General features: G+C 59.0%; 1 protein-coding gene across 4 annotated transcripts in view; it reads right to left on the bottom strand.

The window, feature by feature from the left end:
• Window positions 1-12,262, bottom strand: part of LOC122390017 (teneurin-m-like) — a 95,912-nt gene extending 83,650 nt beyond the window's left edge. For 3 of the 4 annotated variants that reach the window (XM_043382579.1, XM_043382578.1, XM_043382580.1), the window contains exon 1: window positions 11,889-12,249. In XM_043382579.1, the coding sequence (XP_043238514.1) occupies window positions 11,889-11,949 (61 nt within the window). In that variant the 5' untranslated portion in view covers window positions 11,950-12,249. Of the gene's footprint in view, window positions 1-11,888 lie in introns of all 4 variants that reach the window. The other variant, XM_043382577.1, reaches the window with a different exon arrangement.
• Between the last annotated feature and the right edge of the window lie 2,758 nt (window positions 12,263-15,020).

Raw genomic sequence — 15,020 nt, 5'->3', positions numbered from 1 at the left:
CCACAGCGGCTCTGTACCGTCTGGGCGGAGGAGACCACAGACCAGCCGCCGGCGGAGCGGCGCGGCTGGCGTTCCGGATGTGCGCCCCTCCCGTGACCGGCGCGGGCGGCGGCGCGGGCCGCTGGCGCTCCTCCAGATCCCGCGGCGGCGGCCGCCTCTCGTCTCTGCACGCTCCGTGTCCCTCACATCAGCAGCAGACAGCTCCTGCTCCGCGAACACGGCGCCGAACGCCCGAACAGCGCGCTAACGGCTACTCGCCGGTGTTTGTGTCTGTCCAATCAGACAGCGGCGGGGGCGGCCAGAAGACCTGACCCGACCGACCGCGCGGCGCTCTGATGGAACTGGAAGGCCCCCGCCACCCCCGGGCGCTGATCACCTGCGGCGTGCGACCAACCGGGCCGCCGTCCCGGAGCGAGCACAGCCATCAGAGCGGCCGGCGCCGCGCTTATTGGAGTTCTAGGAAATGATCCGGAGAGCGGCGAGCTACCTGCGAGCTGGCGAATCACCGAGAGCCATTGAAGCCATCAGCCGGCGCCGGCCGATTGAAGTCGCATCACGATTTCTGGAAGTGATCATTGATCAAAGTTATTGTGAGCCCATCAGAGATCTATCGGGCTATATTGGGGTTACCGGGGAGAGGTGGAGATGCGGGCCTATACCGCCGGTTGCCGGGAATCACCGGACTGCGCCGGTCCTGGGGAGCCGACCGGGCGGCGTCGCGTGCCTGCATTAGTTGGCCGGGCCGCTCCATCAGCGTCTGCAGCCGGTCAGCGCAAACACTCGACCGGAACCGACGGGACCACAGGCGCCGCGCCCGGCCTCCCCACCCCGCCGGCCGCGCGCCGAGCTCTAATAAGGGCGGGGCAGGCCGGATGCCCCGCAGTCCGGCGACGAAGGATCGCGCCGCCACCGCCGACAGACGGCCGACACGGGGCGGGCCACGGCAGAGCCGCGGCGGCCGCGCCGGGAGCGCAGAGATACGGCCGGCGCCGCGCCGATAGTCCGCCGAAGGAGTGCCGATAGCGTGCTGCCAGCCGGTCCGCTGCCGGCGGCGCCGGACCGATGACACCCCGCTCGGCCGCCGCCGCCGGACCGATGACTCCCCGCTCGGCCGCCGCCGCCGGGACACCTGGCCGGCAGACGGATGACTACGGTGCCACTGAGCCGTCGGCACCGCAGCCGCCGACGGCTGCGGCGCCGCCTCGCCGCCACCGTATCCATCAGGCCGTGCATGCGAGCCGGCCGTGAGTTGCCGCCTGCCGGTAAGTAAGCTGTAATTAGGGACAAATTCGGCGGCCGGCCACACTGGACGGCCGGCTAACGGCGGAAATTTATCGCCGTTTGGCGGCGGCCGCCCGCTGCTGGCGCTGCGCCGTTCCATTGTGACGGCTGGACGGCTGGTCCGTGGCACCTGTCCACAGTGGGAAGTGGACAAGCTGTCCACAATAAACAGTGGACTGACGGTCCGACGCGCAGCGGCACCTGTACACAGTGGAGAGTGGGGCAACGTGTCCACAATAAACAGCCGAGTGCGGACAGATAGACCAGCCGCAGCGCGGCACCTGTCCACATGTCGACCGTAGACAGTGGAGGGTGGACATATAGGGTCCGACCGCACCGTGGCACCTGTCGTCATGACGGCCGACGGAGACGGAGACGGTGACAGTCGCGCAGCGGGTAATGTCCGTCACGTCTCGAGACAGACCCCCCCCCCCCCCCACCGCCGCGTCTCTCGCCGACAGCTGCGACACGGCGCCGGCTGCGACACAGAGCGTGCAGCGGGCTGTCAGCGGCCAGTGTATCTGTCTGCCGTCCTTCAGCGGCGGCCGGTGCAGGCCGGCGGCCGGCAGAGGAGTGAGTCAGTCACCGACAAACGAGCGGAATGTAGCGGCGCGCCGCGCCTCCCGGCTCCCTCACCGCCCCGAGATGGGCCCCACTTATCATCTCCGACCGCGGACGACGACTATTTGGGCCGGGGAGCCGCCGCGGCACGGCTCCAGCTGAGAACTGGCCAGCTCAATTTTCTCCGAGTTACGTCCAACTTTTCACCGGGCGGTATCCGTCGGGTAAGTGAGACGGCTGCGGAACGGCGCGGACCGTGTCCTGCATCTCTCAGGCAGCTGTCAGTCAGAGGGCTGTCAAAGGGCTGTCGGAGGGCTGTCGGCGCTCGTCCGGCGCGACTCCCGCCGCGCCGGCGCCGGCAGCCGTGTAGTCCGCCGCTGATAGTCGTGCACGCCGTGTCTTGTTCTGCTGGCCGCCGATGGTCCAGTACACCGTCTCTGGTCCTGCCGTCCTCCGCCGACACCTCAGCTGCCAGCTGGCCTCTGCTCTGGCGGGCAGAGCTCGATACTAGGCTCGTCTGAGGCCGCCCGCCGCTGTCCGTCCCTGGCCCTGCCATCCGGCGCCGTCCGTTGTCGCTCGCGCTGCAGCTCCGCGGCGGGATGCGGAGCCTACACTGACGAGACGAGCAGACCGCACCGGGCCGGAAGCGGTCGGCCGGCCGTTAGCGGTCGTTCTCCGTGCCCTATGCACGGCGGCCTCGATCGACGGGAGTTTTTGCAGCCGACTGTGCTGCGTAGGCTATTCGCCGGCGCGGCTGGCTGGGAGCTCCGGCGGACTGTGAACTTTGTGCGGCGCCCGCTGACCTCAGAGGAACAGGCGGCTGTCCAGTGACCACCCGGATGGCTGCGGGATTGTGACGCACAGTTCACCGGCGACCGCAGCACGTCCGGTCCCGTCAGTCCGCTGACTAGCACACCATCCGGCGAGTGCAGTGTTCCGGCGACCTTTGACCTGGCCCACTCCCCCTCCCACTCCGGGTCAGTGAGGGGGGGGGGGCTCAGGAACAAGCCCCACTGAGTCGCTACTGTGCCGATCAACTCGGCGACGACTGCCTGGGGCGGTGGTTAATTTCAGACTCACCACTGGTCGGTAGTGACCGGTAACAGCTGCAGCGACGGGTACGGCGCGTGCGGCACCGACTGCAGCGCGTGCGGCGCCCGCGGCGCGTGGCTGTCCGAGCGCCCTGCGCGGCTCAGGTGTCGTGTCGGCAGCCGTCGAACGCGCCGCCCGGAATGTGTCGTTCTGCTAATGAGCTGATATCGCGCCCGGCAGCGTGCCCGCGGCGGCGGCTGTAGTCCCGTCACCGAGCCCCGATCGGCCGCGGTGCCGCGGTCCATGGACGGAGGCAGATACACGGCCATCCAAATATTTACCGGCGCCCGTCGGCGGGCCGCCCGCTGGCCACGGCGGGCGTCCCCGGGCGTCAGGCGCCGCTGCCGCGCCGGAATGCCCGCTTTGATGCGGCGTGTCACTGCAGTAAACTGGTGCGGATCACCGGTCGGCCGTGCACGGTCAGTGTGTATCGGACCGTCCGTCGGCAGGCGACTGACGACACCTCCGGCCGGCCGGGTGCACTGTGCAGGGCCCGGCCCGGGACGGACCACCCAGCCAGTGACCCATGACTGTAACACAGCCGGGCTGCCCGGCCCGACAGAGACGGCCCTGCGGCGCAGTCTCTGCCGTCCTCGGCCGGCCCGGCCCGCGGGACGCAGCTCGGTGGGAGGTCGTCCGGCGCCTCGCGCGTCTGGCACGTCTCTGGACCGATCACACGGCGCACCTCACAGGACGTGCTAACAGATGACGGGCGGCGGGGTGAGATGAACTGGTCTCTGTACTCGGTAACGTTACCACTACCAACTGAGTCATACGGCGCCCGATGATGGACGCCGCCTGCCCGGTCTGAGGATCAGAGGTCGAGACAAGACGCAGCGATAGCTAGATACATATACAGCTGGATTTTTCGGTATATTTTGTTAGGGGACGACACGACCAAGGCCACTTTGGCGGGTCTGCATTAACGGCTCTTACAGGAACTGTAACGTTTCATTCAAACGTGTCTGGACTGAGGTTGGACATACTTTTTAATCAGTCTGGCCTTTAATGACTTCGATCCGTGCAGTCGAGCGCCACGGTCAGGAATAACGACGTCACGTCATGTCACGAGGCCAGCCAAGGTCGCCGCTGACCGGCCGGCCCCGTCAGCGTCGCGGTGTACGGCACATTTCGTGCCGCGGTCCGCAAACGTTTCAGTTTGTTCGCAGCCATCCCTATCGCTGTGGAGTGTGTTAGGCCGCCCGGTATCGACCCAGGCCGCGGCGCCCGGAGTCCGGAGCGGTGTCCGGAACACTCACCGAAACGGAGGCCGCCGCCGACAGCGGCCGCAGACTATACTCATCCGATTAATCAAACCGGGCCGAAATCGGGAGCCGATATATAGCGCGCCCCCGTCAGTCGACACCGATCCATCTCAACATAAAAATGGAAATGGACAGGCTGAAAAGAGGCGCCGTGCCGCGCCGAGTGGGGGACGTGTTATGTCTCCCTATGCAGTGCAGTGCCGCTCGCCAAGGTAATGCACAGGAAATTCCCGGCAATCTCCGGGCAACGGGAGAAGGTCCCCTTGTCTAGCTATTGTCGCGATTGGAGAATTGAGCCAGCTGCCATTCGGGCTGCCTTATCCAGCTCCACGTGAACGGGGCTGGTCCAGCGAATGCATGCAAAGCCGCCGTCGGCTGCCCGCCATCCGGCACTCAGGGATATGGCCCTGACGTGCGGCCTTCATGCCGCCAACGAACGGCCACTTCAACCTGGAATATGAAATTTTCCAGGTTGGAGTTTCCAGGTCCAACTGCCTCGGTGTCCCCGGCGGGTCAAGTTTGACCATAGTGCGCTGATCGCCGCGTACAATGCCCATGTTCGCTCCATTGCTGAGTATGGCAGCGTTGTGTGGAGTGGCGCAGCAGTAACACATCTGGCGCGGCTTGAGCGCATGCAGCATCGCTTCTTGTCTTGGCTGGCATCCAACACCCACGGTCGCGACCTGCCCATGAGTTATGAGACGCTTCTTGTTCGATTTGGCATGTGTTCTTTGAAATCGCGCTTTATTCAAGCCGATCTCCGCCTGGTTTTGGGATTGCACCATGGACGGATCGACTGTCCTCACCTTCTGAGTCTGTTTGGTCTGGCGGTCCCTAACAGACGTTCTCGGCAGCCAGCACTGTTTCATGTCGCATTCGGCAGAGTGAACACTGTAAAGTCGGGACTTTTCAATCGCATTCCTGTGCTATGCAACAATTTTCTACAGAAAATTCCGAATGCAGATATGTTGGCTCCGTCGAACTGCATCCATTCTGATGTGTGTGATTTCGCTCGTTCTCAGGGTGCTTACATCTGAGACAATGTATCGTGCTTTGTAGTAGTATGTAGTGTTTTTTTTTTTTGTATTTTATGGGCATGACTGCCACTGTAAATGGGCCGCTGGGTCTGTGGTTGGCTTGGCACAATACACAATACACAATACACAAAAATTCTCATTAGCCGGACGACCCTACCGACCCTACCCCTACCCTTTGAATCCGGCCGGCGCCACGCCGACTTTTTGCTTAATTATTTTACACGGAAGAACGCAATGTAATAATCAGCGAATGAGGTCAGTGCAATGCGTCACATTTGGCGCGGGTGCCGACTGCCCTGTCCGATGTCTGCGATGTCCTGCGGGCCGTCCTGCCGCCGTCTGCGCTGGACGCTGCCGGCTGCGCCGGGACCCAATCAGCGCCGCCAAACAGATGGGCGTTACGCCGTATACGAGGCACGGCCGACCCCCATTCCGGCGATCCGCGTCTGAGCCGCCAATCGCGGCCGGCCCACGCCAGAAATGATTGCCGCTCACGCCAGCCGGGGGCACGCCACGGCTGGGTCACGTCAGTAGTGACCTTGGCTGGCGACCGCCGCCCCCGCCACCCGTGAACCGTGAGTCGTGACCTGTGAGCCGCTGCCCGTGAGCCGTGGATTGGAAGGGGCCGTTGGGGTCAGTGGACGGACCTGGGTCACTGAGAGCCTTACACATGTGTAGCTCCGGAGCATTCACAGGCTTGTGTCGTGGCCAGTCTGTCCGTCAGCGAACCCGTCGCTGTGTCCCGCAAGCGACAGCTGGCCCGGCCGAACCGGGTCACTGCCGCCTTTGTTCGAAACACTCGCTCTCGTTTACGCTGCAGTTTGCGTCTTTCCGTGTCGGAATAGCACGTATTGTTTGCCTCATTGGCTGAGAATCGCAAAACGTTCGCGAAGAAAAAACACGCAGCCTGGAAACTCGGTCGTGTGAGCTCACAGCTGAAAAACATTGGACTGCAAAAGTGCGAGGCACAGTGCGCGCTAAGCAGAAAAGCAGGCTAAAACAGCAGCGTTGCAGGCTGTTCGGGTGGACAGAGGCGGCAGTTTGCGGTCGCTCTCGCTGGCGCCGCGGGGCTGCACGGCTCGGTCGGCGGCGGGCGCGCTGTGTCGGCTCTCGGGCGCGTCGGTCGGCCGTCGACCGCGTCGGACGCCGCTGATGGACGGGAAGGTCAGCGCCGAGTGGCTTCCCCGCGGCGGCGCCGACCGGCCGGGTGCCGTCGGACACGCTCGCCGGCGGCCGGCCGGCCCGCCCGAGCCGTGTCACCGGCGCGGCCGCAGCCTCTAATGCCGGGGGCGATAGTCGCCAACGATGGGAGGGATGGCGGGGTCACCTACCGAGCGCGACCGACGGAGTGGGTGGGATGGGCGGGGAGGGACGGGGTAGGGCTGGCCGACAGGAGGGGTAAGGCCGACTGACGAACGGGTTAGTTGGGTCGGTCGGTGGGGGCAGTGTATGGACGGGTACGGGCGGTCGACGGACGGAGTAGGACGGGTGCTGAATTCAGCTGCGGTTTCGGAGCTGGGGAGCAGACAGTCGGCCGAGCCCGGCGGCCCGGGTGGCCGCGCCCCTGGGACGACCCAGGCGGATGGAGCCGACCGAGATATATGACGTGTGCCGCGCCAGGTCGACACCGACAGGTGCCCGACAGTTGAATGGTCTCCAGGCCGTGGTCATTTGCAGTCACAATGGCGCAAATGGCCGGCCCGCGGGCCCTGTAGGTACGCTATTGAGGCATGGACGAGACGGGCTCCCGCGAATTAATGTTATTTAGATAGCTGGGAACATGCAATATAAAATTTGATTAGAAAGCTTCAGTCATGTCACGTTTTGCTGCTCTTCTCGTTTTTATGATAGCCTCAAGTTGGGATCTAACGAATGAAATGTGAAGTGCATCGTACAAATATCAAACAAGTTTTGAAATTTATGAAACAAAAATTAATAACACGCGCGGAAGGGCGCATGTCTGATCGCTTCCTTGGGAGCTTTACTCTTTAGAACGACAAGATGGTAAAAGTATTGCCAACAAAATGAACACTGGGCTCGGCCGACTGTCTGCTCCCCAGCTCCGAAACCGCAGCTGAATTCAGCACCCGTCCTACTCCGTCCGTCGACCGCCCGTACCCGTCCATACACTGCCCCCACCGACCGACCCAACTAACCCGTTCGTCAGTCGGCCTTACCCCTCCTGTCGGCCAGCCCTACCCCGTCCCTCCCCGCCCATCCCACCCACTCCGTCGGTCGCGCTCGGTAGGTGACCCCGCCATCCCTCCCATCGTTGGCGACTATCGCCCCCGGCATTAGAGGCTGCGGCCGCGCCGGTGACACGGCTCGGTCGCGCTCGGTAGGTGACCCCGCCATCCCTCCCATCGTTGGCGACTATCGCCCCCGGCATTAGAGGCTGCGGCCGCGCCGGTGACACGGCTCGGGCGGGCCGGCCGGCCGCCGGCGAGCGTGTTGACTCTTTTTCCTCCAATTGACTCCAGTTCCCTGCGATCTCATTTTGGCCTCGCCGTCCCGCCTCGATCAGTTCGCCGCCGTGATCTGCTCGCCGTGCCGTTCGCCAGAGTCGAAACCATCAAGAATGGGCTCTATTGTAGGGTGCCGAGGCTCGCAAATGAATTTCTGCGTGAAAACAACCAGCTAGACCTGTTTACGGACTCCTTAGCCACAGTGAGGAAAACAGCTAAGTCTTACGCTGCTCAGCTATCCTCCCGCGCCTTCCCCACAGACCAATGATGTTGCCGTGTGTCGCAAGATTGCGGTCTGTTTTGTATCATTTATTGTATACCTTTATTACGTGTTTGTATGATCAGTGTGCCTATACCTATGTGACTTTACCCGTAAATGGGCTTTTCCCGTGGGTGATACTGTGAATAAATGAAATGAAATAAATGAAATGAAATGAAACACCAACAACGAAGTCAACAAACACATTCGTGAACAATGTGTTCTGATCGACAGATATCTGTTGACCTAAAACATGCTTGAAGGCTTATGGAACCTTGCCCAATCATAAAGCAATGCCTTGTTAGATTCACGCGAGAACAAAAGATAAAAATACTTCATTTTCATGTCACTATGCATGTTGCATTCTATTGATAGGTATTCATCTTTAGTAATGACGTCATTAGTCGATAAATCAACAGCCTGATGTCGGCGCCTTTAAAATCAAGTGTGAACACCTTGCCGGCTCTCTATGCCAGGCGGGGTATTTAAATTCATCACCACTAGGCTATCGGCGCGGCGGCTGGCTTTCACACGCTGCTGAATGGGCTCCATGCTGCCGGTACGGCCGGCCCGGTATTTGGATGTCGGCGGCGTCACGCCACGGCGGCCGCGTGCTGCAGGCGGCGTGACCGTGTGACGGGTGAATGGGCGGCCGGCGGAGTGACGGGCACTCGTCGAGTGGGGTGCACTCCGCAACCCATCAGGGTAACGGCGAGGGTCATTTGCGGCCACCGCAGCGACAGAGGGCAGTCGGCAAACGCAAGGCGCCAGTCCTTTGTGAGGCGGTGGTGTCTGCCGCTCGCGGTCCACCGCTACTGCTTCTGCTACTGCCGCCACTTGATAGACGGCACGGCGGCGGTCTGACTTCACCGAACACCGGCCCATGCAGTCAGCTGCTCAGTCCGCTGGCCGGCTGGCCGAGCCCTGAGTTATGCACCGCATTACAGCCGGTAACAGAAAGCTCCTGTCGCTGGCACACGTGGCCGGTTAGTGAGGGCGGCCCGGCACGCGAGCAGATCGTCCAGTAGCGGGCCGAGGGTCCGCCGCCTGTGGGACTGGGAGGTCCACCCACAACTCATAAGGCTTGACAAAATGAACACAACAAATTGAACATAACAGTTTTTTATTTACTCTCTTTCTGGATAGACATTTTGCAACGATTTTCACCAATCACCAGGTTTTTATTTACTCTCTTTCTGGATAGACATTTTGCAACGATTTTCACCAATCACTAGGTTTTTTATATTTACTCTCTTTCTGGGAAGACATTTTGCAGCGATTTTCACCAATCACCAGGGCAGCTGAATGCGCGGCAGAGTTGACGGCAGCACCCACAGAACCCAGTGTGGCTGCTGCCGACCGGGGTGTGAGTGGAGTGAGTGGGCGCTGCGGACTGATCTGGCGAAATGGGACCTGATTTGATAGAGCGATTCGCGTAACCGGAGAGCGCAGCTGCCACGTTCCGGGCCCGAAATGAGCTCTGATTTACAGCACAGACTAGGTGGTCATTATTGCAGGAGCAGGCGCCGCGGTCGATAAGTGTCAATTGACGGTACACGCCGGCAGCGGAGAACAGTCTAACGGTATACACCGCCGTCTAGTCATTGTACCCGGGGAGAGGGAATAAAAGGTCAGTGCCGCTTTTGAACACGTGATGGTGGATTCGTTGTGTGGGTGGCGATCATTGTGGGCATTCGCCGACAGCAACCATAAACAGCGACCAGCTGAATGCGCCTCCAAATCGATGTTGCCTGGGCAGCATGCGCACTATAGGTATGTCCATTTGAATTATGGTCGGAGCCTTATGAGACAATCAGTGGTGTTGACAAAAATTATGGTCATGTGAATGGATATTAAGGCATTGTTATCGTGTGACCTCACACGCTGGGGCCATTGCTAGTCATATATTGCTTCGTAGAAAGCCGTTAGTATGTCTTTGCTCTGGGTCTATGTCATTTTGCAGCATAACCTTATAAAAGCACTTTCAGTTATGCACACATTAGCTAGATTTAACATCAAAGTGGTCACACATTCATCAACAAGTCTCGTTAGACATCACATTTAAAGTTTCCAGTGCTCTCTCTCTCTCTCTCTCTCTCTCTCTCTCTCTCTCTCTCTCTCTCTCTCTCTCTCTCTCTCTCTCTCTCTCTCTCTCTCTCTCTCTTCTCTCTCTCTCTCTCTCTCTCTCTCTCTCTCTCTCTCTCTCTCTCTCTGTCTCTCTCTCTCTCTCTCTCTCTCTCTCTCTCTCTCTCTCTCTCTCTCTCTCTCTCTCTCTCTCTCTCTCTCTCTCTCTCTATCTCTCTCTATCTCTCTCTCTCTCTCTCGGCCCTGTGCCGTGGTTACTGTTTGTCTCTCTGTCCTGCAGAGGTGACACTCCAGCCGGTGACAGATGTGACCTGTGCAGTCCGATCACCACCCGTCTCCGTGATCCATGCACCCCCCCCCCCTCCCCCAAACGGTCCGTGGACCCGTCCCCGGCCGGACAGTGCCGCCGAGCCGTCCGTCAATATGTAATGGCGACGAACAGCGCACTGTGCAAACGCTGCATTAGTCAGGAGCATAAGCGGCCGCTGGCTGGCAAACCTCAGTCGCGCCCGGATAATGACGACTATGTCAACAGCTGGGGGCTGCGGCCGGCCGGCTATCGTGGCAGGACACGGCGTCAGTCGGCGGCACATCAGCTCACAGCGCTGCACGCGGCTGGTGTGAGCTGAGTGCTGCGGGGTGAGGAAAGGTATATCGGCAGGGAGTCGTGACGCGTGCAGACCAGCGGCGGACGCAGCGCCACGCTGGTTCCATAGTTAGGTTGGAGGTTGTGTAGGCCTAATAAGCAGCTGTTTGAGCGGTGTTCAGTTTTAATCACGACGTGCAACGTAAATGCACGGCTCGTTATTGCTATCATTATTCAATAAATCTGGCCAGCAGCAATGCAGCGGCCGGTGTTTGGTTATTCATGACTGCTGCACGACTGGCGATGTCCGTGTAGCCCATTCAGGTCCATTATTATGCAACTTACAATGCGTCATGGCGACAGTTATTTAATACATCAACGGAATACCTATTCACTGCACTCGTCAAAGGTAAATATGCATTGCATTAACCAAACGACATCGAGTTAAAACGTCGGATGACTGTTGACATTCGAAATGTTTGCTCGGCTGATATAAGGTGGTTGAAAATCAAAGCATTGTCACACAGGTGCTGGGAGCGTGAAGAGCAACACCGGAAATCATGCGAGAACACTTATATTGAGAAGCATGCTAGGGATATTGGTGAACCATTGTGGGTCAACTTGGTAAACTTCCCATCACGGCGGAAGGGGAGAAGGTCGTTCGGCCGGGTCATCAACTGCAGCATGACTGCAACGCTGCAGGCACGGAACGAACGGGTCCGAAATCCTCTATAGCAGAGGAGCTGCGAAATTGCATTAAAGTTACAATTGCCGTTTTCATTATGGTTATCTGGCACACATTAAATCACATTTGGTGCGATTCGGTAAGCTTAGGAGATTCTTACTCGATTCTTAGTAGTTTCCACCTTAGGCTGTAGGTAGGTACTATGAAGTTGCTTACCCGCCTGATGTATGAAGCAAATATCATTTTCAACTAAAACATTGAGATAAATTCACGATATTCTGATACTTGCTGTAAAAGAGATTTGGTTAGATTTGATCAAGTGTGGTCATTGGTGCATTAGCCATAAACCCGTCGTGAAAACGGCTGATACGAATTTTGGATATAATCACGAAACACAAAAACAAATAACATTGACGAGTCGTCAGTAGGTTTTTCCCTGGTGTAGGTAAATGCATAGGTATATTGGCCGGCGCGGTAGCTGAGCGCTCCTCCGCCAAGTCCCTAGGACCACCCAGCCGCTTTCTCACGCCGTATCCTCAGGGCTCCATCCGGGATCGGCCGCGTGTACTCACCGCTGGGGTCCTGACTGTCAGACCACATCAGAGAAAACTCTTCTGATGCATTATGCGTCATTATCCATGCAAGCGGCCGCTGGTCCGCTCCATTCCAGTGTGGCCGCCGGTGGTCACAGTCCCCGACTCTGGCGCGGTCTGATCACTGGATCCGACAGTCACTGATCACCGTCCGCGCGCCGTGCAGATGCTCACTGTCCCAGACCCGCGCCCCGACTGAGGCGGCCCACACGGCTCCGGCCGCTCCGCCGCGCGCCCGAGTCCGTCCTGAGTCACTGCACCGGAGCGGACTCAGAGTCTGTCCGAGTCGCGGCGCGGTTCGTCAGGAGAGTCGCCCGGCGCTGCTCCCCGGCCGGCGCCCGTCACCACACTGCCTCCTCCGACGGCAGTGGCGCCGACGGCCGCCAGCTGACGACGGCGCTCGATACTCGGCGGCGGCGGGTCGTGCGGCGCAGTCTGCCCGTCAGGCGGCGGAGACCGCGGCGCCGCACCACGCGCTAACACCGCGCGCCGGCCGGAGCGTGAAATCACCGACGGCGCCGGCCAGAGAGGGTATAATGCTCTTATCTGGGCGCCACTCAGCGGCGGATTAACTTTTGTCGCCGCTGAATCCGGCCTGAGACAGATGGGTCCGACGGCGGGGTGCAAAAACGCTGGCCGGCCAGATACGGCCGATGCATCAGCCGGCAACAATGCCTGGACGGCACAATAAAAAGGGCCCGTCCGGCGCGCGGCCAGATATTTGACGGCGCGGGCGGTGTGGCCCACTCCCCAATTCAAAACAGGCTGCCGCCGGCGGGCATTATGGGGCCGCCGTGAGGCCGGAAACAAACACTCGGCACAGAAATGGCTCCGGTTCACAGGCGGCTAACGAGATGCCGCGGTGTCGGAATGTGACCGATCGGCGGGCTGTCCCCCTCCCGACGACCCTTCAGCGCCCCTCTGCGACCCTCCAGCGTCCCTCTTCCGGCCACCAGGTGGGCAGAGAAAAGGAGTCGGCCGCTCGGACGGCGGCCATGAAATGAAATGGAGCAGCGGCCGAATTTCCTCTCGGAGCCAGCAAATCGTGGCCGATTTTCGCCGCGCGAGACAGGGATCCAGGTCGTTAGAATCAGCAAAATATAATTGTCAGAGCTATTTCATCTGGGCAAAGAGATGGCCCCCATTAGGCGGGCGTTACAAATCACCTAATTTCGCCGCCGGTCGGCGCCGGCACATTTGTTATATTCGCAAACGCGGCGCGTCGGCCGCCCGACACTAAATTGAATCCCGGCCTAATTGGGAGCGGTGGGTCCGATCCATCCAGGGGCGATCCTTCCGACTGTCTGACCGCGATCCGCCCGTCTGTCTGACCGCGGCCCGTCCGTCTGTCTGTCCGCGGTCCGTCCGTCGGTCTATCCGCGGTCCGTCTGTCTGTCTGTCTGACCGCGGTCCGTCTGTCTGTCTGACCGCGGTCCGTCTGTCTGCCTGTCCGCGATCCGTCTGTTCGTCTGTCTGACCGCGGTCCGTCTGTCTGTATGACCGCGGTCCGTCTGTCTATCAGATCGCGATCCGTCCGCCGGATCGCTATCCTTCCATCAGTCGCGATTAGTCTAGCCCTGAGCGATCTGGGATCTACCGCACAAAGTAAGTTCCAACTCTAAAGCCTGTTTCCAGGACAGGCTCAGAGATATCCTCTTGCATTTTAATCGATACGGTGTTGTCATATTTGTGTTGGAATTCAGCCGCATCCGTTTCTTAGAAATCCGATACCAGACATAATTTGAAATTGAATTGACACCCAGTGACTTTGGTCATATCCAGCGCAGACTGTATCATGCTTATCAAATGCCACAGACGGATGGGTGCATTTCGACTGGACTCTCACCACTTACAAGTCGAAAGGCCAGACAGCCTGATAAATCAATTTCTTTTTTATGAGAGGTTTTCTAAAAGTTTATCATGTTTCGCCCTTTTTCGCCTTCGGGAGTATGTGTTTCATCACACCATATGTTTAGACTTCACGGTCGTCCACATTTATTAGCAGGGGTCAGGGAGTGCTCCCGGGTCAATGTCAGCTCGGCGTCTGCCAATCTGGTTTTATTGGGTCTGGCTCTGTCTGAAATGTCCATCTGGCTCTCGCTGCGCCCGGGGGATATTTGCATTGGAGCGGAGATCGGCAGTCGGACGACACAATCGGACCGGCTCAGAGCTCCGACCCGCGCCCATAGTCCGCGCTGATTCGTCTCGGAAACCCCGCCAAACGAGCCAGCTAAAAAGGATATCAAACCATGTTGACAATGGCCGCGACATTTGGAGTGAAGATGGCACTAATGTGTGCACTGTGCAGTCGTCTTGATGACTTTTTTGCATAACACCTTTTGTCTTTTAATGCCTACTAAAAAAAGCACCTGGTTGACTGTTAACGGTCGAAATTCATTGCTCATTGCTTGTTGACTTTTGATTTAATTTTTTTTTTCGATTTTCGAAGTACTTTTTCGAAGCATTTCGATTTTTACATATTGGTAGGTAATATGGATTGGAGCCTTCTGAAAAGCATCAATAACATTCTCAGCATTGGCACAGGATATGAAGAACACTCCGCAAATATGGACTATTTTCATTACAGAGACGCGTTCCTCCTCTGGCAAACATTCCTTCCCCGGAGGCAGGGCCCGGGGCTCCTCTCGCTCTCCCTTTAAATCATATCAGCCACTGTCTGTGTTGGTGCTGAAAAAACTTGGTCGGCCGGCGGCGCTCGCCGAGAGGAAGTCGGCTCGGCGCGGCCATTTACAATGTTATCACGGCGACATCAAACACGGCTGTGGCAGTCGGCAGTCGGTCGGTCGGCCGGGACCTCGCCGGGGCGGTGGCGGCGTGGGTAAGGATTCCCGCCGTCAGGCGACTGGTTGCCCACTCTGCCCTCCACTCCACACCCACACCCACCCACACAGGGCAGGCACGGTGGTGCGGGGGGATCAGCACAGATCTGTCAATCGGATACCAGCTTTATGATACAGAACCGATACCAACTTGGTTTGTAGCATTTCAATTCAACCTTTTTATTGTAAATCCGCACTAATGTATGTGATGCTCCTAATTCGTTTTCCGGCTCTGCAACTGACATCACTATAGTCAGTACACTACCCACCC

This window comes from Amphibalanus amphitrite, unplaced genomic scaffold (assembly GCF_019059575.1).
Source record: "Amphibalanus amphitrite isolate SeventyFive unplaced genomic scaffold, NRLGWU_Aamphi_draft 000379F_arrow, whole genome shotgun sequence".
NCBI classification, from domain to species: Eukaryota; Metazoa; Arthropoda; class Thecostraca; order Balanomorpha; family Balanidae; genus Amphibalanus; species Amphibalanus amphitrite.
The sequence above is the reverse complement of the archived record's forward strand: the minus strand, read 5'-3'. Positions and strand labels throughout refer to the sequence as shown.